Below are 23146 nucleotides of genomic sequence, written 5' to 3' on the forward strand. Positions count from 1 at the left end.
CCGTGTCTGGCGATCAACTTGTCATTTTTATTCTCCGGTCTCCACAACAACACAGTAACACCACCGCAAAGCTACAGTGCCATCTAGCGAGCATACCTAGTATTGCAGCTCTTATATTGAATACGCTACAATTTATTTATTCATTCATTTATTTAGGTGGTGTTGGTGGAATCGGTGCTTTTTCGTTCGTTTAAAAAAAAAAAAATTGAACCTCAAGTTCTGGTTCTGACTGGAAACAGTGCACCGCTAATGTTCACCACCATTTCCTTCAGACTGAGCTCACGTTTGAGTCGTGCTCGTCAAAATAAAAGTCATAAACACGTAGACCCACCTTGGTGTCCCACTTACTGTCACTATACCGTCGTCATGAACACCCTGTTGCGTGTGTGTTAGCCCTCTTCCCTAACCGTGAGAAGCCTCCACGCTCCACACTTGTCCACATTCAAACTATTAAACTGTTAATTTCCCTGAGGGGTTCCTCCCAAAGGGATCAATAATGTATCTGTCTATCTATGTATCTCTTGTATCACCTGCTTAAACACTGTGCTTTCAATTCAGCCGAGGGCTCCTGGGTCGCGGTCCCGGCCTCCTCCCGCATAATATGGGTCTGACACACCCACCTAAAAACAGATTGAAGTGATGCAAGTGGTGGTCGGAGAGGTCAGGGCATAGGTGTTTGTGTCAAATGCAAAGTTTTTATTTTGGCACAACTTCACCGGCAAAAATTGTTTTTGGAAAGTTTATAAAAAAAAAAAAAAAGCATAATAAAAACTTGCTATTTGTATTCTGCAGAAAATATTCTGGACTGATCAAGATCTAGAGTTCGATATTTTATTTAACGGTGTATTTCAACAAACTGGTACCTTGTGAAGTAATCATTTCACAGTGAACCTGTAACTCTGCAAAGTGCCACAGTCTCCTCGCCGCAGGTTCCTCCACAATAAGACGCAAGCACGTCCACAACAATCACACCACCGTCAATTTATTGCAATGCAGAGGGCGACACTCAGCAGTAGAGCACATTAAACGTGGCTCTGATTGGTGGAGCAGCGGCTTCATAGCGTGTGTTAGCCCAGCAACAGGCTTAACCCTCTTTTAAATGGGCCGGAACTGAAAACCCAGAGTTTCCCCTCAATTCTGGGGTGTAAAATAACATTCCGGGGTGTTCCGTACTCGACCTGCTCTCTGGAATACAACTCTGCTTAACAAAAACAACTGATAACACCTGTGGTAACCCTAAACTTCCATGGAAATTAACATTAGGCTGCCCTCTAGTGGCTCGGAGGAACTTTACAAAAAAATAAATATGGCTCTGACAACCGCTACCGTTACTATTATTGCTTTAGGATTTACAGCTTAAGACTATTAAACCACGACTGCAGACTGACTATCTGAACAAACATAAATGAAATACAACGTATCACACATTTGTGACAACCAAGGCTTCAGAATGTGCCAATCTCCCTTCAATTCACAGTTACATGCACATCATCCCCGGCTCAACCCCGAAAGAGGCGGCCGGTCAACTACAATATTCCAAGGCTACTTTACAGAATTCCCTCTCTCGCTCTATTTTAATAATGATTTTTATCAAAGATCTCTCATCATCGCTGCTGAAACAAGTGAATTCCTCCTTGAGGATTAATAATCTCCATCTGCAGAGCACCTCCTGTTGATTAAAATTGATAAAAATGATACAAGATGAGAACAACTAGTGCTATCAAGTAACTGGTATTTATTAATGATTATATTCAATCAATGCGTTTTCACATTTTTTTTTGCGACGGCAACTTTTACATTTACAACACAAATCTACAGAGTTGACTTGCAAACACTCCATGGTGACCCGATGATTATGCGATGATGTTATAGTGTTTTTTTTTTTTCTTGGGGGGGAGGGGCCGAGACTGTGTTAAGAACAGTTAACGATCAAAGTATCGACATCCTCAAAAACAGTTTGAATGAAAACACATCCTGCTTTTACTTCCTGCGAGCGCACCGCTAACCCATGTTATGGCGGTTTCCGTAGCCCCTCTGATGGGTGTCTTTCCAGTCGTCCCAGTCTCTGGCTTTCTGTACAGACGCGTCGTCGTCGTTGTCGTTTTCCGTATCCTTTTCATCCCCTCTCTCCGACTCCTCTTGGTGAGGCATCTTCTGGGCGACGCCCTGGTCGGGCAGGACTCCTCGTTTTTTGTGTTGGTCATACCACTCGTCTACGGTCATGGTGGCGAGGCTGGGGTAGCCAGCTCCAAACACTTGCGCCTGCAGAAAGCAAAGCAAATTAAGTTAGCGTATGGGCAAAGTGACTTGTACTGGTAGCACTGGTTGACCAGGAGCACCCAGAGGTCGCGTCAACCGGATATTTTTCATTATTGTCTGGGTTTTTTTTTCACGGTGACGGAATAAACTGCAGGCCGTGGGTCATTTTGACAGGTTGCAATTCACACCCCCCGACCACTGGGTGTCAGTAATGAGCACATTGCAACGTCCCCTTCGGTGACATCAGACAGTTTCTTTGCGCTCTCTCTCTCATTTCCGCATTCTTCCGCATACCTTCTTATTAATATTTAAATGACGTCACTGGACGCTAACAAAGAAACTCTGACACCATCTCTGGTAGCACCATACATACATATGAAGAGATTAAAATACTTTGGGGGTATTGTTTGGTTTAATTTGGGCACTTCAAAACTTATTTCCCCCCCAGCAGCGCAGCGTCTTCTATGCAAACACCCACCTGCATTGCGTCCTTGGTGAGGATGAAGGGCTTCATGGGAGGCCTGTTCTGCGGTTTCTGCTTGGCGCCGCCGCCGCCGCGCTTCAAACCGTCCATGTTTTTCAGGATTTCCAGTTCCTGAGCAATGCTCTCTATTTCCTCCAGGCACACCGTTATCCATCTCTGGATATTCAGGAGGTAGAAACTCCTCATGACTTCCTCGTCCGCCTGTCCCCTGTCCACGGCTTTCCGGACGTCCGACAGCTGCGACTCGAGCCGCTTCTGTTGACGGTAGCGCTCGATCTTGGCTTGCCTCTGTGCGGCCATGGCGACCAGGTCTGACGAGCAGTGGGACGGCTGAAATGAGACAGACAGACTGGAATATGAATTTGTGCTTAGCATGTTCAATTTTGTCGTGTAAAAACGTTCTGTTCAAGGTTAAGCGTGTCATATTTGGAGGCTTTTATTTTGACAAAGCCACAGGAAGTCGCTCTACCAATCCGCTGGTAAACTCATGACTGTCAGCTGTGGACCTTCTGGTGGAATATGTGGGTTTATGCAGGTACTGTAAGTACACTAAAAAGACGACTGCTTCTTGTCAACATTCGCCAGTCTAGACATAGGCAAAGGCGCATTACTGCCCCCCACAGGTCACAAACGGCAGTTTGGATATTTCACAACCTGCCCTGACGGCGACAGCTTTTCACGTGAACAAAAAGTAGCATCACAAGGTCTCGTCACACGCCCCTAGTTGGCAACGTAGTCGTTCTTCACAATTTTATTATGCCTTGCTGTCAGTACAGTGCAAATCAATAACCTACTGTTTAAATGTGTATATTGAAACTGTAGAAGAACGGTCCTCTGTATGTTGAGTGAAGAGATGATGATGATGATCGTCGTCATCATCATCATGTAGTTTGTGCTTTTGTTTGCTAGCTTGTTGTTGTTGTTGTGGGCTGCGACTTCATATGCCGTGAATGTTTTTGTGAATTTGTGTCGAATCTGCTGACGGCGGCGCAACACATCTGCAGCTGCTCGGCAAGGAAACCAGTGGCGACACAACACCGGCAACTCCCGTCATTTTGAGTTCCTATTGCAGTTTACGAGTGTCATTTTTTGGTTTGTTTTTAAGGTTAGATATTTTTTGTTTGTTGTTGTTTTGTTTCAGCGTTCGTTTCAGACAGCAGTCGCAGATTTCGCCAGAACAACAAACACGAGTAGCCTCTCGTGCGCTGTGTGGCGCGACTGAAGCGTACAAAACAAATCCCGCTGCTTTGACAACACAGACACACGCCACCGACATTTGGCCCGGGAAATCAATTACTCACCGGGCGCGCAGCGAGTCCATTTTGTGACGCCGAGTCCTGATGTTTGTTTTCACTCGTCGGCTTGGGCATTTGAAACGGCGCTACGTCATACTCCTTGCATCTCCTCAAGAAATCCACGAAGTACGTCTTGGCTGCCTGTATGATCTCGGGCCGCCTGTCCACCCCGGTCTGTTTTAAGGTCAGCGCTCCCAGCAGAGCGGGCAGCTGCATGTACTTCAAGTCCGTGGTTGCGATCTCCTCCAGCTCCTCGTTGCGACTGAACAGGTCGAGCTGGGCGACCATCCGAGATGCTTCCTCCAGCATGCGCAGACCCATCCGAACGCGGCCCTGGATGTCGCTCGACGCGAGCGGTTCGTTCGTCTCGGCTACTTCCTCGTATATCTTCCACCCACTGTCGAGCAAATCCGACAGCTTCAGCGGTTCCCCGCCCGCGTTTAATAGCGGTTTAGCAGCGTCGTTTTCAACAATGTCCGCCATAACTTATTTCCGTGCTGTTGCTTCTTCTTCTGCGATCGCGAACTAGGGGCCCGTATGTGTGGTAAGAAGAAGACGAAGAAGAAGGAGGAGGAGGAGGTGTGGCGTATGTGATCGATCGCTCGGTGCTCGACTGGTTTGACTGCAGGGACTCCAGCTGTGCGGTGATTGATTGCTCTTTGGGAGTTGTGAAGTTGGCCTGCCAGTAGTCACAGCCTGGCCTCCGTGTTTATTATTTAATAACACAACCGTAGAGACCCACGGTCTGGACTTAATCACACATAATACGTGACCTAAAACTACAACAGAAGGGACGGAAGCGCAGGAAGTTGTCGATCTATATATGGCTGAGCGTAGAAGTTCCCGTATTTAAAAACAATTAAATCAACGAGACATCCGGGAACTTGCTAGACAGGCAATAATGACGATATTGGTTAGTTTGTAGTACAATGAAGCATTTGATCCTCGTGATTGTAGCGAATGAAACGTTCAACGCTTCAAACCCATCTTAGACACTCCCAACAGTGACATCTAGTGGTAGAGCTGCCACCCTTCGAAGCAGAAAATTAAAGAAACGGTGCAAAATAAATGCGGGAAGTACACGGGGAATTTTAAGTTATTCAAACACTGTACGGTACCTTTTGAAGAAATGTTGACATAATCAGTTTCTGGGTGCACAATGGACATTTTGCCTTTGATGTATTTGTTTTTTTTGTTGTTGTTGTGTTTTTTTGTTTTTGTTTTTGTTTTTTTGTTGTTGTTTTTTTTTTTTTTACATAGTTTTGAAGGCTTTGGCGCCATTAAGCTTCCTCAGAAAAATAGTCTCTGTTATGCTTTTTTGACCAGCTGTGAGGTGTTTGTTTTTTTGTTTTTTAAAAAAGAAGAAAAATCCATATAAATTGATTCGACAGCGCCTCCAATCTGTACCCATGAATTTGGAGTTCACATATAGAAAACCGTAACCCCACCTAATTAATCTATAATCTATATTTTTTTCTTCTACGCAACAAGCTTCTCCTTCCCTCAGGCTTGCATGAGGTTGCCAATAATGCACATATATGTTCAATATTTAGATTATGAATTCAACATTTATAATTACACTTAACACTCAAATGAATACATGTAATTTAAAATTAGTTTTATGACATTTGCTATCATAACAATCGGCTGAGGTGCAATAAAGTACATTATTTTTGATCGTTAAGTGACCGGAACTACCATCGTGCACCAGGAGAAAGTTCACAGCAGCAGCTTGACACATGGGGTCAAGTCTGTCGTCCTCGATAAGAGAGAACGGACGCTGACATGCCCTACGATTTTATTTCAGCGTAGTCTGTACATGTGCGTGCAGCCTGAGGTACGTTCAGACTTCTCTGCCAAGCCGGAGCATTTATCTGCGTGACACCGTTTTTAACAGCACATTACAGGCGCTACGCCGAAAGATACCCCTGGCTAACCATGCTAATATGCAGTTTGGGACTTGCTGAGTGTGTTTCAGTTGATACTTGGCGACGTTCGATGTATGACGCAATCTAAACTGAGCGATAAAATGTGTCTGTTTTATATATATATATATATATTTTTTTATTGTGTCTTATTGGTCACGTAGCTCATGGCGGAGTGTTTACACAGCAACGGTAGGGCGTTCATGTCGAGGAGACATCGGTCACTCAGTACTGTCAGTGCATACTTCGAAGTTTGGGGCTAACTCCGCCTACTTCTTGGGTACGTCATGTCCGCCTAGCTACGGGCGCCGATGTGGATCAATTTGCACTGCTTAACGGTTAAAATGAGTGAAATTATTTCCAGTTTCTAAAAGGAAAGAAATGACACTTGATACTTTATGAACACGGACGTTTCAAACGTTCACGTATCAAACCAATATTTATAAAAGGAATTTTCCACCTTGTATTTTTTTTTGTTTTGTTTGTTTGTAGTACAGAGAGGACTTTCAGTCTTGTAGATATTGAAAGCCCGTTCTTTTAGTGTTTTAAACTACGTTCTTATTTAATAATTGAACTGATTTTGGATACTTCCGGTCGATCCTTGCTTTTATGAATATAAAACCTTCCATATAAAATAAGAGTGATTAAAAAAAAAAAAAAACCCACGACTTTTGTCCAATATTATTTTAATCACTAATTTATTGCGTTTCTAAACCCGGTTGCTTGTCCTTCAGTGCTTAATAATAAGCAACAAACAACCAAGCAAAAAGACTTGACTCAACCTGCATGAGTTCGATTCTGTTCTACGTTCTGTCTAATGTATTGTTTTATTTCATTTTCCACACTTTCCCAGGTGTTTGTCTGTAGATGCTGGGTGCTGGTCCATGGGGCTGAGCCGACTTGATGTATTTTACAGAAGGCTGCTCCTCACCAAGCTGTTCATCGGTGGATGGGGCAAGCCTGAAGACCTGAAGAGGTGTGCAAGACGACACAAAACTCTTCTGTTTTACAAACTGCATCGGCAATTTGCTTTGTTTTTTGCCGCCAACCAAATAAAAGCAAACAACGTGATTTAAATTCTTCTTCTAAGATTAAAAATTCAAACTTTATCGCTTTGCTTTCATTTAACGAGAGCACCGCTGTGATGCACTGATGTCTCGTGCAGAGCGAGCGTCACATGAATGAATCCGCCAAGGTTTCCGATGTTTTTCTTTGTGTTGCAGAATCTTTGAATTCCGCAAAATCATCGGTGACCGAGAGCTGTGCAAGTCTCTGGTGCCGAAAGACTATCCAGTGTACATCACCAAGGTTAGAGAGCCAGTCACTGCTCTCTGTGGCACGATCCTCCAGCATGTTACGTTTCGTGGGGTGGGGGGTTTAAAAAATGTCTTTTGCAGACGAGGGAAGATGCCGACTGTCAGATCCACGACGGCTTCTTCACCTCTCCTCTTGAACATTTCGTACCAGGGATCTTGCCACCAGAAGCTGTTCGTGCCAGGTGCGACTGACCTGCGTTGGCGTCTCGTGATTTCGACGAGCTACTGGGTTGTCTGTGTTGCCTCGCTCACTGTGTGTGTGTTCTTTCAGGTTCCAGTTTGTCGTCCCTAAGAAGTGGCGAAGAAACAGACCAGTGTGTATTCACCTGGCCGGGACTGGAGATCACGTAAGGATGTGTTTCAGTCACATGACTCTGGACAGGAGCAAGAATCCTCAGACTGGACCAGGTCCAGCGGCTTGGTGTCGGCAGCACACGAGACGCCGGGACACAATTGAAACGCGCTCAGTACTTCAGAATCAGCACTTTTTAGTTAAAGTGAAGAAGACTAGAATGAATGTTTTTCTAGTTATTTATCCATCACTAAACCTGCAACCTGTTTTTTTTTCGTGTGTGTGTGTGTGTGTGTGTGTGTGTGTGTGTGTGTGTGTGTGTGTGTGTGTGTGTGTGTGTGTGTGTGTGTGCAGTTTTTCTGGCGCCGTCGGACCCTGATGGCCCGGCCCATGGTCAAAGAGGCAGGAATGGCTTCACTGCTTCTGGAAAATCCTTATTATATCCTCCTGAGCTTCTTTCCATATTCATCCACGTTCATCCCGTTGGCAGAGACACAGTCTGCTCGCGTCCCTCCCTCAAAACCGATCATATACACAGTCCAAGACATACAATGGCTGTGCCTCAGTTCAGGGTCTGCATCCTTGGAAGGAAGCGTCCTCCTTGGAATGGGCTAACAGTAGGGCCCATTTGGAGGGTGCATTTGGAGCGTCCTTCGGACTTTCAGGAATTGGGAGGAGCCTTCACGCAGTGCTGTGACGCAACTTCCTTTCAAATGCAGCCTTGGGAGGACGCAGAGCCTGAATTGGGACACAGCCAATGTAATGTCTTTTCAAGGCAAACGCACAGCTGGAGCTACATTCCACACATACCGGCATGGCGGAGGTATTTGAAAAGCGCATGTTTAGTTGCAACTCGTCCCAGCCGTGGTCGTGGGAGGCTCGGTTGCACAGAGCAATGATGCTTCCTCCCCCAAAACAAGACCCATATGTATTCATTATATATTCTATTCTTTCTTTATTGGAGCCAAATACCGGGGTACCCTGACACTGACTTCTATGCAGACGATATCATCGTGTACAGTGGTTTACTCAAGAAGTCAGTGTGTGAGTGTTTCTTTCATGTGTGTTACTTAGTGTTGTGTGTTGTCTGGAGTTGTGTGTTTTGATGAGGCTCCGCACTGTTCACCTCTGTTTGGTAAAATCTTTATCCATCACTTCAACTGAAAGCTCCTTGACGGACCGTTCAACATGGATACCGCAAACCCAAAGATCAGCTGTAAGTTGACTTTCCTCTCATCACATTTTCTCATCCAGGAGTTCAGAAACTGCTTTCATGTTCACGTCAGATTATGAGACATGGAGGTGTGGTAGAGTCGTTGACGTCGACCGCAGTCTGAAAATCACAGCGTCGTCATAAAATACAAACGCGGTGGTGTTGTGTGAAGTCGTTCGTCCGATTATTACACAAAGTCGTTGATGCATGTTTGACCGGAAGAACCAAATTTTTTTTTTTTTTTTTTTTTAAAAAAAGGGGGGGGTCTGTTTCAGGCGGTCCTGTCTGAAGAACGTGTCCGACCTGTTTGTGATGGGAGGGGCCTTGATCCTGGAGTCAACGGCGCTGCTCCATTGGCTGGAGAGAGAAGGCTACTGGCCACTTGGAATGACCGGCATCTCCATGGGGGGATACGTAAGAGCCCAGTGCAGACAAACTTGAGACGCCGCCTCCAGTCTCTGAGTGGAAGCCTCAGACACTGGAGGTATTGATCCCTGCTTCTCTCACGGTGCAGATGGCCTCACTGGCAGTGACCAACTGGCCCAAGCCGATCCCTCTCATTCCCTGTTTGTCCTGGTCCACCGCCTCCAGCGTCTTCACCACGGTAAAAAGCCCAGCCTGTGCCCGGGGGTCTCTGAGGAGACAGTGATGAGATATCAGAGTGTTACGCTCAGTGTGGGGAAGGAATGGGGACAGATTGCAAGAGTCTGGGATTGGAGTTCCCTTGGATGTGAGTGTTGGTGCCACTATTTGGACCAAAACAAAATTTTTTTTGACAAATAAAACACCATTGAAGGCATGTGTACCCAGAAAATACAGAGACTACTACTACTACTACTACTACTACAGTACTACTACTACTACTACTACTACTACAGTACTACTACTACTACTACTACTACTACTACTACAATACATACATATCTACCTTTGCTGAGCCAAACTGGTTCAGATTTCCCAGGTCCATTTAGATGCTGTGTCACCAGGTTGCTGCCACTTTGGCCCATGAAGGACAGAGATTCACAACACTTCTGTTCACAAATACTTAATATTCTACCTAGGGCTGTGCGATTAATCGATTTGAAATCAAAATCTGATTTTTTTTTTTTTTTTTTTTTTGTCAAGACAAAAAAAAAGAAAAAAAAAGAAAAATCGTAAAATTGATGCTTTGCATACTTTGAGGACGGTAGGCCGGTGTTTCGGATCAACTCGCTACTATTGTTAGCCGGCTAGCTTCGTTTACCCGCATCTGTAGTTGTCCTTTTTTTTTTTTTATTAATTTTTTTATTATTATTATTTTTACGAAACTTTATTCAAAGGTTTAGATCAGAGTACAAAGAGAACTACACCAGGGTGTGTGTGTGTGTGTGTGTGTGTGTGTGTGTGTGTGTGTGTGTGTGTGTGTGTGTGGGGGGGGGGGGGGGGGGTACATCCAAGAGTTTACAAAAAATTTCACTCAAAATCAGGATTTTATTTTTGTCCAAAATCGCCCCCCAGCCCTCACGCTAAATACATAACCACCGCCGTGAAGACATGATGCAGACAGAGAGACCGTGGAGATCATGTCAATAATTACCCGATGGATTTGTTATCCTGCCTGTACAATATCGTGCGCCGTGTATGCAGGGGGTCCTCAGCAAAGCGGTGAACTGGAGGGAGCTGGAGAAGCAGTACGCACGCAACTCTGTGTACGAGGAGGAAATCATCAAGCTGCTGGAGTACTGCGGGGTGCGTCTCTCACAGTGCACGCATGGCTTCATCAGTGTGGTGCACGTCTGCTTCAGGAATGATGGGGATTTTTTTTTTTTTAATTCTGATCATTTCAAATTCCTTTTGCAAAACAGTGAATGTTCCAGAAAGGAGCCTTCAGGTTCCCGGTTGTTTGTTTTTGAAGTATTTTCAGGATTTTGTGGGAAATTGAAGAGAAAGTAAAGTGACACAGGCCAGAGCTAGTCACTCATCCTTACACACCTGTCTGCGTGTCTGCACCTTCCAGACGGATTCCTTCAAAGTGGATCAAGAATTGGCCCAACACGAAGACTCCTTGAAACACCTCCTCCACCTCTCCCAAAGCGACAGACTGTCGAGGGATCCAGCAGTGAAGTCCGGAGTGGGGGCGGAGCCGGTGCAGGTCCTGCTGGCTGAGCAGGGCGCTGACGGGGCCAAGGCCGAAGACAGCGTTCACTCCTTTCTGGTGTCGGCCAGCAGGCCTGGGACCAGTTTGGATAACCCAACCAGGTAAACCATCCCTTCACTCTTCCGTCACCGTTTCTCCTGCTGCATGGTCACCAGGGGTGCTGTCGTTTGCATTGTCCTGCCCGGGAACGGAGACGTTCCCGACGTTCCCGACGTTCCCAGCGAGTGTCAAGACACTCCTCAAAATCCACGGATTCCAGGTTTTCCAACCATTCTGTAGCCACAGTTGTGTAAAGTGGAAGCTGTGAGGCACACACACACACACACACACACACACACACACACACACACACACACACATTAGCTTTAATGCGGTTGAGCCATACAGGCTTGGCACAACAGTCGGAATAAACACCATTCCAGGGAGAAAAGTCATCCGTGTTTCCTGCTGTTGATTTTCAAAAAATGTTTCCTCAGGTTTTCCAGGCATCAGAATCTAAGCGGCTGTTAAGATGCAAGTTTATTTTTTCCCATTCCTGTAGTGGAGCACGACATACACAATCTTTGTCGCCTACGTTGTTGTCCACGGTGTGGAACGCTGCGGCTGTGTGGCTCTGACGCGAGCCGTCTCCGCTCTCGGCTTTCCTCAGGGGCCTTCACGGCAAAGTCCAACCCAAGGAGAAGAAGGCCGAGTCGGGGAAATGCTGCGAGCGATCTCTGCACAGGGAGTCCATCAACTTCATGAAGGGCGTGATGGATGAGTGCACACACATGGCCAACTTCTCAGGTAGGTTCTCCCACTGCGGTGTCCTCGAGACGGAGAGAGACGCCGCTGGTGGAACTCATGGCTGTGTCTCCATTCAGGGTGCTGCGTCTCTTGAAGTGCGCATTTTGAAAGGAAGTTGATGTGATCGCACTGCGCGAAGGCTCCTCCCAATTCCCGAGGGTGCTTAGGACGCTGAAAATGCGCCCTCCAAATGCGTCCTACTGTTAGCCGATTTCCAAGGCTGCACCGCTACTATCCTTTCGCATACTTGTGTATCCCAGGATGCTTTGCGTGCTGCTGCAAAGCATCCTGGGATCCTGGGAAGTCGGCTGAAATTAGCGCCATCTACTGGCAAAGACACGACGTATAACTCTAAATATTGAAGTTTCACATAAAGTATGCAGTTTTTAACGTAGGATTTTACTGATTTCAACATCCAACGCCATCGTTAGATGGTGAACCAATGGTTAGCTTGATGCTATAAAAACGTCACTTCCGGGGTCGGCCAGCAGGAGGGAACGGCGGTGACGAAACGAGGAAATACGCCGAAGGCCAGACCGTCCTGTGTGGTGACCGGGGAGGCGGGGTTTGGGTCGGTCCTTCAAGGCCGGGTACTCGAAGGACGCTTCCTTCAGACGGAGGACGCTCAGTCTGAAGGGTGCAGACCCTGGATTGAGACACAGCATCTGTGTCCCAGTTGGACATTGTTGTGTTTTGTTGGACCGGAAACCTTGTAATGAACGCCTGACCCTCTCTCAGTCCCCGTGGACACCGGTCTCATCATCGTGGTCCAGGCCAAGGAGGATGCCTACATTCCTCGCACCGGAGTCCTCAGCGTGCAGGACATCTGGCCAGACTGTGAGGTCAGGTACCTGAGTGGAGGACACATCAGCGCTTACCTCTTCAAGCAGAACCTCTTCAGGTAAAACCGTCGGATCCAATGCGAAGGCCGCCGGCCGTCAGCGAGGGCAAACAAACAAACAAACAAACAAACAAACAAACAAGCCGCGAAAAAATGAAAACATGCAGGTTTCTTTGCATGTTGTTGTTTATCTTCACTCAGCGTATTAAGCTTGAAGAGAAAAGGAAGTTTGTTGTCATTCCACACAAATTGACGTCTCAAGCAGTTCCTTGTTGTCACTTTGCTGATTTAAGATTTTCAGCTCATTAAAACCACAAAGCCACAAACTCAGAAAATTATGATAAAATTTGAGTTTTTTTTTTTTTTTAAAGCTGCCAGACCTGATCAGCAAAATGCAAAGAAATAAAAGCTTGAAATATATTGATTTGCATATTATTCCTTTATATAATGTGTCACATTCACCTTTTCAGGAGATTCTAATGTTCTGGGTAGAACCTGTAACCTTAAATTCAGCTTCTATTTTCTTTTTTGTTTTGTTTTTAACGGTTTTGTTTTTTTATTTGAGCTGTTTTTTGTTTTTTGTTATAATTGATCACATGATGGAAATAAAGTATTGAAATCAAATCAAAACTCTTTCCAGCCGCCTGACCTGAATTTCTAGACAAACCTCCACGTTTCTCATTCATTACTAAATAAAATGTTTGCCAGCTGTTTTTTTTTTTCCGTCGGTTTTCTTTAAGAAATATTGTGATTCTCAAGCTTGTTTTTTTTTTTTTTTTTTTTTTACAATTTGCGTATTTAATGGCAATTGCATTGCGACTTTGTGCGAGTAATGAGTGTTAAGCACTAATGACATTTACGTTGCGTTCACAGGAAGGCCGTTTACGATGCGTTCGACAGATTCTGCTTGAAGTATCCCGACCTGCCCTGACCCGACAAGACGGACCCGCGGCTCCATGACTGAAGAACCCTGAAGTGCCTGTTAGAAGAATCACCATCTTCCCATCCACATTGTATTCCTGCTGAGACTTTAACTTAACACGAGGTCACGTCCAGGTGGTCATGTGACCCACACTGCCAGTCTTTACAGTCCAACCAACGAGCAGTCGTGACTGGTCGAGATGGAAAAGTGCTCAGTTCAGTTCAGTTCAGTGGACGGACGGACGGATGGATGATAAAAGAATAAAAGAAGGTTTCATCATGAGAAAAAGAAGATGATTTCACCACCACGTCCTGGTTCCCTTGAAATCAAGCAGCACAGGAAGTCCAATTCACGATGATGACATCACTGCTGTGTGTTTGAAAGTTTGACTGAAATCCAATCCGTTTCCAGCAAGTGTGATCGTGACAGCTGAGCCGCCCGCCTCAGTCTCTGAACACAACCTTGAAGAAAACACTTTGTGGACCACGTCCAGTCAGAGAAATAATGATTCTATCTTTTGTGTAATGAGTGAGTGTGATTCACTGAATTGTGGATATTAAATTGTTCTTTACCGTATTGGTCAAGTCGTTTTCTATGTCATCGTTCACATCCGGTTGTTGTTTTAATTGACAAACTACCTCTTGCAGTAACTGTAAGACGAATCAAGTAATGCCAGAAATAATGAGTTGTCATGGTGCCATTAGTAATGACTGTTGCTGAGGAACAACTGCTGAACGCCGCTTACTGCTTGATGGTTTTATTTACATATTTATCACTTTGTTATTGCCTGCATGATTGAATCCACTGTCAGTGCAGTGAACATCTTGGGTTTTTTTTTTTTTTTTTCAACGTCCATTTTGATTTTTCAGCCATAGTACAAATTGTGTTTGATTTTTTAAAACTCAATCTCTGAATCTTAGAGGCATTAACATTTTCCTTTGGCATTTTTTTTTTTCTTTCATGAAATTGAAGCAAATAAAAATTGTCTGATGATTCTACCTACTGGCAATTTCTCCCCCCCCCCCCCGTTGAATCTTTAGGTTGCTTTTAAGCTTGAACTCACTGTCTCTACTTCCAAAGCTTCCACAAGCATGATTTAAAATGGCTGGATCGTTGAAAATATCAAAATATTTTTTGCACACAAGCAATTATAGCTCTAATTATATATAGATATATTACATCCATATATTGGTTTTAAAGTCTAACATTATATTGGGTAAAAGCTGAATGTTTTGCCCATAAATACATCAATAAAAGTGTGCACTCGCAGTACAATAAAACATTGTTTAGTTTTCCTGCCCTCACAATGGTTTTTCTAGTGTTTATAAGAATCTCCATAGATCAACATGACCGTGGTGCATACAGTAAGTGTGTGTGTGTGTGTCTGTGTCTGTGCGTGCGTGTGTGTGCGTGTGCCTGCATAAATACGTCACGCCACTAGGTGACAGTCACGCTTTGTCAACCCTGCATTGTGGCGACACTGTGCGCGTGTGTTCCTCTGCAGTGCTTTGCCTGATGTGATGTCTTTCCTTATATTCACACTCACCACTGCCGTGTGTGCACTCTGTGTGTTTGTCCGTGCTGTAAGTTGCAAGTTTTCTGCCGCGCAAGTCCCGCACAAAAACTAAGCGGCATTAAACACTCAAGGTACTCAAGGTAAAATATAGTGTCTCCAAACGGGGTTTTGTCATTTTGGGTGCTTATAATCGTCGCGATCTATGTCCAAGAGGCAGTTTCTCCAGAAAAGAGAAGTTCTTTATTCGTTATTTGACACTAAAAGCAGAGTTCAACATCGTCGAGCTTTTATTGTGGTACTTCCGGTTGCCGGCAACTTGAATTTGCATATTAGCTAAATGTTTCGTTTCACCCGAAACATTTAGGTGTAACATATAGATTTAACATTCAGATTTTAAAAAAAGTGACTTTCAATAATGCACACAAACTTTTTAAAAAAAACACGATTTGGAGCTAAATGTGACAAAATGTTGCTGTTATTTTAAGCATGACAAACTTTACAAACGGCGCCCCCTTGTACACTGCGCACACTGAAAGTCAAACACGGTGCTGCTGCTTCCAGCCAGAAAACAGGCGCCGCTCTCCGACCTGCTCCCCTTAAACTGAAGACAGAGAGAAAGAAGAAAATCTATCATCTATGGTTCCTGCAAGGTGGTGGGAGATGTGCTGGTGGAGACCGAGGATGTGATGAATAGTGAGAGCAGTGAGACAGACCAGACCAGGATGTGAGCGCGGCTGTGGGTGGGGAAGCTGGAAGTGTGTAAAATGTCCAAGGGTTTGGTGACAGAGTCCTTCCCAACATGGAAAATACTGTAAAATCCCCCCAGGAAGAGGACGGGTGAAGAGGAGGCAGATGATGAAGAACAGGCAGATGAATGGGTGAAGGTTGGAAGAGGCCAGAGAGAGCAGAGAGAGAGGAGGTGGTGGAGGGTGGCCTGAGCAGCAGAATGGGACCCAGTCAAGTTAAAGTCCCAGTCATTGTCAATGAAATCTATTCTCTGCATTTGACCCCTGAGGGAGCGGTGGGCAGCAGCGGTACTGCGCCCGGGAATCACTGTCTGATCTAACCCCGCCCCCAATTCTAACCCTGAAGACTGAGGGCCAAGCAGGGAGGCCATGGAGACAATTTATACAGTCTTTGGTCTGACCTGACTGGGGATCGAACCCACAACCTACCAGTGTCAGGGCGGACACTCCACCATGAGACCGCTGAGCTGGTCCCACTGAGTTGGTTCCACTGAGCTGGTTCCACTGAGCTGGTCTCACTGAGCTGGTCCCACTGAGTTGGTTCCACTGAGCTGGTTCCACTGAGTTGGTTCCACTAAGCTGGTTCCACTGAGTTGGTTCCACTGAGCTGGTCTCACTGAGCTGGTCCCACTGAGCTGGTCTCACTGATCTGGTTCCACTAAGCTGGTCCCACTGAGCTGGTCCCACTGAGTTGGTTCCACTGAGCTGGTTCCACTGAGCTGGTCTCACTGATCTGGTTCCACTGAGTTGGTTCCACTGAGCTGGTTCCACTGAGCTGGTCCCATTGAGCTGGTTCCACTAAGCTGGTCCCACTGAGCTGGTCCCACTAAGCTGGTTCCACTGAGCTGGTCTCACTGAGCTGGTCTCACTGAGCTGGTCTCACTGATCTGGTCCCACTGAGCTGGTCCCACTAAGCTGGTTCCACTGAGCTGGTCTCACTCAGTTGGTTCCATTGAGCTGGTTCCACTAAGCTGGTCCCACTGAGTTGGTTCCACTGAGCTGGTCCCACTGAGCTGGTCTCACTCAGTTGGTTCCATTGAGCTGGTTCCACTAAGCTGGTCCCACTGAGTTGGTTCCACTGAGCTGGTCTCACTGAGCTGGTCTCACTGATCTGGTCCCACTGAGTTGGTTCCACTGAGCTGGTCCCACTGAGCTGGTCTCACTGATCTGGTTCCACTGAGTTGGTACCACTGAGCTGGTCTCACTGAGCTGGTTCCAGGTTGAGAAGACCGAGGAAGAGTTTGAAGGTTTGATGGGTTGTCAATCAGTCAGTCAGTCAGTCAGTCAGTCGGTCAAAGGTCAAAGGTCAGCAGCCCTGGATTTTCCTACTTTTCCTTAATGCCGATTTTCTTTCCCTGGTCTTCTTCAACTTAGATGTTTGAGTTGGACTTCTTATTGATGCATTGAACGGAGGTCTGTGAGAGCGCGTAGCTGCGCTCGCGCTCCGTTGCCATCACAAATGACCCGCTCTTTACATCGTGTAAACACTTAGCCATCTTAAAACATTGCCTTATTAAGGCAGAGAGAGGGCAGAGTCGCAGGCTGGAACTTGGTCCCTTGATCCCGTCACAGCAGAACCAGAGCCAGAGAGGTTCACAGTGAGGGTCCACTGGAGTCCCCGAAAACTACAACTACAACTACAACACCCAAGTTTTACAGAGGTTGAAGAGAAAGATGTTGGGAAAAGACAAGGTGACGGACTGACAGCCAGTCAGTGTCTCAGTCAAGTAGCAAATCACTTCACATCGGTCGACTTGTCAATGCACAAAGTTGCAACCGGTGTTGCTCTGGACTAAACATTGCATCGTTTCATACGACTTCCTCGTCTTAAAGCCGCGTTAAGGGTCAGCGTGTAGTATTTGGAGATCTTCGAGAAGAAACAGCGACCTCAGGTGGCCACGTTTCCGATTGCAGCGTCTTTCACTCATCCTCCCTCCCCCGACCTTGCCGGGGAACTACAGTGGCCTGCGAGCACAAACCTGGACACCATGTCCACCTTCTTCTTTGTTGGTTTCTTTGAAGACGCGATCGTTCACCCAAATTACCAAACACACTCTCCCTCTCTCTCTCTCTCTCTCTCTCTCTCTCTCTCTCTCTCTTTCTCACTCTCTCACTTGTTCTTTTGACAGCTGTTCTTTTTTGCTAACTGGCCTCAGCCATTGCATCTGCATTGCATCACCATTACTGTGTCCTCACATGCTTATATCAGCTTATTATCACTAGTAATAATGATGTATTATTATTATTATTATTATTATTATTATTATTATTACACCCACAACTTTATTCAAAGAGACACTTTAGAGATGATGTCATGTCGTTGATCTATTTTTGGACTGTCTTCAGTCTTCCTCTCTTCTGTCCCTCGCTCCTCTCCTCTCCTCTCCTCTCTCTCTGTCTCATCAGTTCCAGTGAAGCTTCCACCTCATGTTTCACTGCAGAGAGCGGCCAGATTTAGAAGAAATACCAATGCCATTTTATTTCCCCTTTTTCTCCTTCTCCCCGTCTCCATCTCTCCTCCCTTCTTCTTCTTCTTCTTCTTCTTCTTCTTCACCCACCCTTCACATTTCCTCCAAACTCTTTCTCTCTCTGTTCAGCTGGACCTGGTTGACTTCCTCCATCCTCTTCTCTCGCTCCTCCACTCTGCTGTTTATCCCTCTGCCTCTTCATTCCCTCCATCATTCCCAGACAGACACAACAGGGTGTAGCTCTTTCTTTCTTTCTTTCTTTCTTTTTTTTTGCTTGTTCCTCCGCCATCAGTCATGATTGTGCGGGTGGGGGTGGGGGTAGGGGTGTGGGGGGGGTGGGGGGAGTGGTGGTGGGGAGGGGGTGGGGGGGCGTCCTCCCTTGCTGTTGGCCCCGGCCCTGGTGACCATACAAGGTAAGAGTGAAATGCATGGCTTCCCAGGCCACTGGCTTCAAAAGAGAGTCGGGGATGGCAGGCGAAGCATCCATCCTGCGCTCTGACTAGAACCCGAGCAGAACCGGCCCGGTTGCAGGGAACTCTGGGAAAGCAGAGAGAAGCTCGCAAGACGCAGAACCTTCCAAGCGGAACCGGCAGCAGATCCACCAGAAGGTACGAAGACTTCCTCTCTTCTCTCCTGGTTGCTGTCTGAGGTCCTGCTTTCGATTTGCGTGTGGAATTTGCGTGTTTTCCTCGGCGTCTTGCATGTTCTCTCCGTGTGTTATGTGGACCCGTGGCCCCAGTGGCGAACAGGCCACTGGTTCGAGGCGCACGCTGCCTTGTTCTTGACCCTGAGGCAGCCGGGAAAGGCAGCACGCTGTCACACTGAAGAGTGCAGGAGGAGAGGGGATGAAGATCCCGGTTCTTCTCCTCCTCTTCCTCCGGCCAAACATCAGTTCTCGCCGTGCGGCCTCGCCAATGAAAGCCAGGTCGAGATGGAGGTTTCATTTTTGTTGACTTCGTCTTCGTCGGCAGCGACTTCGTCGATCGCGTTAAATAATCTCGACCGACTCGACGATCAAACTTGATGAACTTCATTTGGAATCGTTTGCAAATTGTTTCGCCTGGAGGTTAAAGTCAGAAGGTGAAGCCCGAGTCGAGTGGACTATAATTCTAATTGGAAGTGAGTGTGTTTGTGTTGTCGTCCTGGTTAAAGCGGTAGCAAACACAGCCGACGAGCGTGTCGTCAGCGACTGCACTTCAGTCTTTGGGCGTCAACCGAGTCCCACGCAAACTCAACCATTTCAACAAACAAGCGCTGCGGGGCTTCCCTCGCACAGAGACAGTGGACCCCACTGCAGCTGCACTGCGTTATTCAGCACTGTGGCTGTGAAAGAGGGAGCATGCACCAAAGGGTCAAAGTGTCTGTGTTCACGTCTGGAGACTCCTGAGCTGCTCCAAGACGTGAACACAAAGCTTCAGCACGCAAATAAAAAGAAAATGAATATTTTTATACACACACTGGCAGTCAACAGTTTGGACTCTGTAGCCTCTGTATCAAAGTCTGTTCTTTCATTCTCACGACGATTGACGTTGCAGTGTCTCACTGAAGGCATCGCAACTGCGTATGAACACGCATGGAGTTATGGAGGAAACAATAAAAGCGTCAAATAGCGCATTTTATATTGAAATCTCTTCCAAATGTCTTCAGTGTCTCTCTGCAGTGGCGAAAGTTGCAGCGATAAAAAAAAAAACTAAAAGTTGCACGAGAAGGCGTGGCCTAACTTTTCCCCGCTCGCGTACATAATAATTGTACATAAAATGGCAGAAACTACCACCTTCAACGCACATTATTATGAAGACCTTCAGTCGTCTGCAGGCAGTTTGCTGTTGCACAGTTGGGAGATTTGTTTTTTTTTTGTTTTTTTTTTTCCCTCCGAGCGCCAGTGGAAACTTTCTGGACCTGAGAAACGAGCAAAGGGGAGGAGAAGCGGAAATGCTGATTTGGCCGAGATTCTTCAGAGTGCGGCGGGTTAGAGGACTTTCACATAACCCCCACCAGCCAGACATACACATTCCAAGGCATGCAGCCCCCCCCCCACCCCCCCGCCCCCCCCAAACTGCAGCAGCAGTCCCCATCTGGGACTAACACCATGATTACTGGGGTCATTTTCACATGAGGGAAGCAAGAGGAAGGAGGAGAGAGGGAGCGTGAGAATGAGGAAGATGGCAGGCAGAGGAGGGGAAGTCAAGGCAGAAGCCATGAATCCATGAATGCAGCCATGGCGTCGCATTATTGAAGAGCTCCTCAACTGTATTGCACCGCATTTCAATACAGTTGCAATGAAAACCCAGCCGCTCTGCGTTCAAACTTGACGGTCGTGTTTTTCTACTGCGTCTCTTCCAGGTGACGGACGGGAGGTGGTGGAGGAGGAGGAGGAGGAGGGGGTCCAGTCCCGACAAACTACAAACTACCGGTGGACACTGGCACCTTGATGCAGCGCAGTGTGTCGCCTTGCAGGAGCTCCCCGGTGGCCGACAGGTTGGTGTGCGTTTGCTTTATTCGCCCTCACAACCTTCAAACCACTGCAGACCTTTGAAAGAAGAGAAGCAGGTTGGAAAAGGCCGCTGTTGACAAGGCCACGTTGTTCCATGGCTTAAAAAAGGTACGAAAAGTGAGAGTGTGTAAACTACTCACTGTATATACAAACTACCAGTCAACAGTTTGGACACATACTTCTGCTTGAATGGCTTTCCCTTCCGTTGTCACGACTGTTGCCACTGCAGATTGACTTATGAACCAACACACATGGAATATGGATGAGACGGAAAGGTTTGATATTTCACATGACCTAGAACCGCCAGCCTTCATATGAAACACATAGAACACAACATATTGAGCTATTGAACATTCTTTTCCTTTGATAATCCACACGTCTTTGATGCCTCCGGTGTCTCTCCAGTGTGGGTGTGTCCACACTGTTGACCGCTGGTGTGTACCTACACACACACACACACACACGCAGTACTGGACCCCTATTGCAGCGCTGCTGCTGAGGCTCCTTCCCTTTATCTCGGTGACCCCCAGTTTATTCCCAGTGGCCCAGTGGGAAACTCTGCTAAGAACTCACTGTTCTGGTCAAGCTGCTGCGACCTTCAGGGTTTTTTTTTTTTTTTGGGGGGGGTGGGGTGGGGTGGGGGGGTGTGAATATGATGGAAATTGACCATTACCACTGTGACTTTTTAAGACGTCATGTTGCCATGTTTGGACGATTTGCATTTAAGCCATCGTAAGAATAAACGCAATTGGATTTTTCTTCTCCACCCATTTCACCAGTGAGCAATCTCTCTCTCTCTCTCTCTCTCTCTCTCTCCAGGCCAGAACTGTTTTCTTTTTTTCCTTTTTTTTGGGGTAGAATTTACAAAGAATCCAACACGAGGATCAAGAGGCCAACGAGATGCTTCCTGTCCGTGATTTTCAAGAGGAGTTGGGGGTTGGGAGTGAGAGAGGGAGTGAGAGGGGGAGAGAGAGAGAAAGGAAACCATATTAGGCAATGTTTGGCTGAGCAGGAGTGATGACTCTTCCTACTATCACTGCACGTCTAAACACACGGCCGCATGTTGAAACGCAGACGCGCTGCTTCACCTCAGGGCTTCTGCTGCTGCTGCTGCTGCTGCTGCTGCGTGTATTGTGAGCGCTGCTGCCATACGAATGAATCCGCTGTACAACACACACACACACACACACACACACACACACACGCACACACACACACTGTCCAGTGAAGGGGCATCACTTCGAGGATCTCTTTCACATTGCAGTCAAACAGAACCCTGGCTTTGAGTTGCAGCCATGAACGAAGTCTGGACTTCTTCTCTCCCTCCTGCCGTGAGATCCACTTCCTGTTAGCGCGCGTCACTAAAATCACTAGCAGCCTCGACTATTCCAATGAAATGACTCCTCTCCTTTTTTTTCTCCGAGGACGTAAGAATGCTTTCCATCTTCTACTGTAGCTTTGCACTCACTTCAACACAAAACTAAATTAAAAAAAAAAAAAAAAGTCCTGTTCACGTTTTACAAGTCGGTGCTGGCTGTAACACAAGCTGCTGGCAGGTCTGACCTGCAAGAGCACCCAGACACTGAGCTGATGCAGCGTTGCATCGTGCTAGAGGTCAAGGCAAACTACACGTCGGGAGGTTTGGTTCTTCCAATTTGCCTCGAACGTCTTCTGCTGCATTTTGCCTCTGCGAGTGTTTGTCGGAGAGCCGGAGGGGGCGGGGGGGGAAGCAGAACGAGAAGAATCCTCTTTATAAGGACTTGTACGAAGGGCTAAAAGCCTCCTCTACCTTCCTGCCTTTTAAGTCTCCTCCAGCTGTGACTAGAAAAGGCAATGTTTGTATTGGGCTAAAAGGAGGAGTTAAGGATTGACTGGCGGAGTCGGGGGCGGGGGGGGGGGCTGTTTATATAGAGCTGCAATCTTATTTTCCATGATCCCTAAAATAAGAGGCCCGCTCCTGCCATATATGGAGGCCGGGGAGGTTTTTCCACGTGAGCCTGGAGGGTCTGCTTATTCTTCTGTGTTCCTTCTGTCATAACGTGTCTCCCTGTTTCTGCTCCTGGCCGTCACCAACACTGACACCTCGCACAATCACACGGGGGAATTTACATCATCTTTGTCCAATCTTCTGTTTCGGCAGGTGTTTGCCGACGGAGCGAGCGGCGTGCAGGAAGGAAGCCAAGACACTGCAGTGGGGTAACGCAGCGGCAGGCAGGTCCTTGAATACATTTAGACTTGCAATGTGAGTACGATGCAGTGATTCAAGTCGTTATCACAATGAAACATTTTCCATCGTGTCGCTCCGTCTCATCGTTGCTCATTGATCGACCAAAAAAATGAACGTCAGTGTGTAAGATGGCAGAACGTCAGGAATTACTTTGAGTTTTCCCAGAAGCCAGCAGCAGAGTGAGGGAGTGCCGGTGCTGCAGGTGAAGGTTTGTGGAACTCGGAT

General features: G+C 46.7%; 2 protein-coding genes and 1 long non-coding RNA gene across 3 annotated transcripts; 1 reads left to right on the plus strand and 2 right to left on the minus strand.

Moving 5' to 3' along the window:
- Window positions 1-1715: 1715 nt before the first annotated feature.
- igbp1 (immunoglobulin (CD79A) binding protein 1) lies at window positions 1716-4587 on the minus strand. The gene is made up of 3 exons (XM_076048087.1): window positions 4045-4587; window positions 2738-3073; window positions 1716-2262 (listed from the first exon to the last, which is right to left on the minus strand). Exons 1-3 carry the CDS (start codon window positions 4519-4521, stop codon window positions 2002-2004), a joined length of 1074 nt encoding a protein of 357 aa, XP_075904202.1. The 5' UTR covers window positions 4522-4587; the 3' UTR covers window positions 1716-2001.
- Window positions 4588-6816: 2229 nt separating this feature from the next.
- Window positions 6817-14448, plus strand: abhd18 (abhydrolase domain containing 18). Its single transcript, XM_076048032.1, has 13 exons — window positions 6817-6939; window positions 7187-7271; window positions 7361-7461; window positions 7551-7626; window positions 7926-8018; window positions 8768-8787; window positions 9060-9198; window positions 9299-9388; window positions 10411-10512; window positions 10781-11022; window positions 11571-11707; window positions 12446-12608; window positions 13422-14448. Exons 1-13 carry the CDS (start codon window positions 6848-6850, stop codon window positions 13477-13479), a joined length of 1398 nt encoding a protein of 465 aa, XP_075904147.1. The 5' UTR covers window positions 6817-6847; the 3' UTR covers window positions 13480-14448.
- LOC142902704 (uncharacterized) lies at window positions 7871-8862 on the minus strand. Its single transcript, XR_012929133.1, has 2 exons — window positions 8768-8862; window positions 7871-8018 (listed from the first exon to the last, which is right to left on the minus strand). It is a non-coding gene; the product is annotated as an uncharacterized LOC142902704 (long non-coding RNA).
- Window positions 14449-23146: the final 8698 nt, after the last annotated feature.

This window comes from Nelusetta ayraudi, unplaced genomic scaffold (assembly GCF_046127955.1).
Source record: "Nelusetta ayraudi isolate G7.1 ecotype Tasmania unplaced genomic scaffold, CSIRO-AGI_Nayr_v1 ptg000097l, whole genome shotgun sequence".
NCBI classification, from domain to species: domain Eukaryota; kingdom Metazoa; phylum Chordata; class Actinopteri; order Tetraodontiformes; family Monacanthidae; genus Nelusetta; species Nelusetta ayraudi.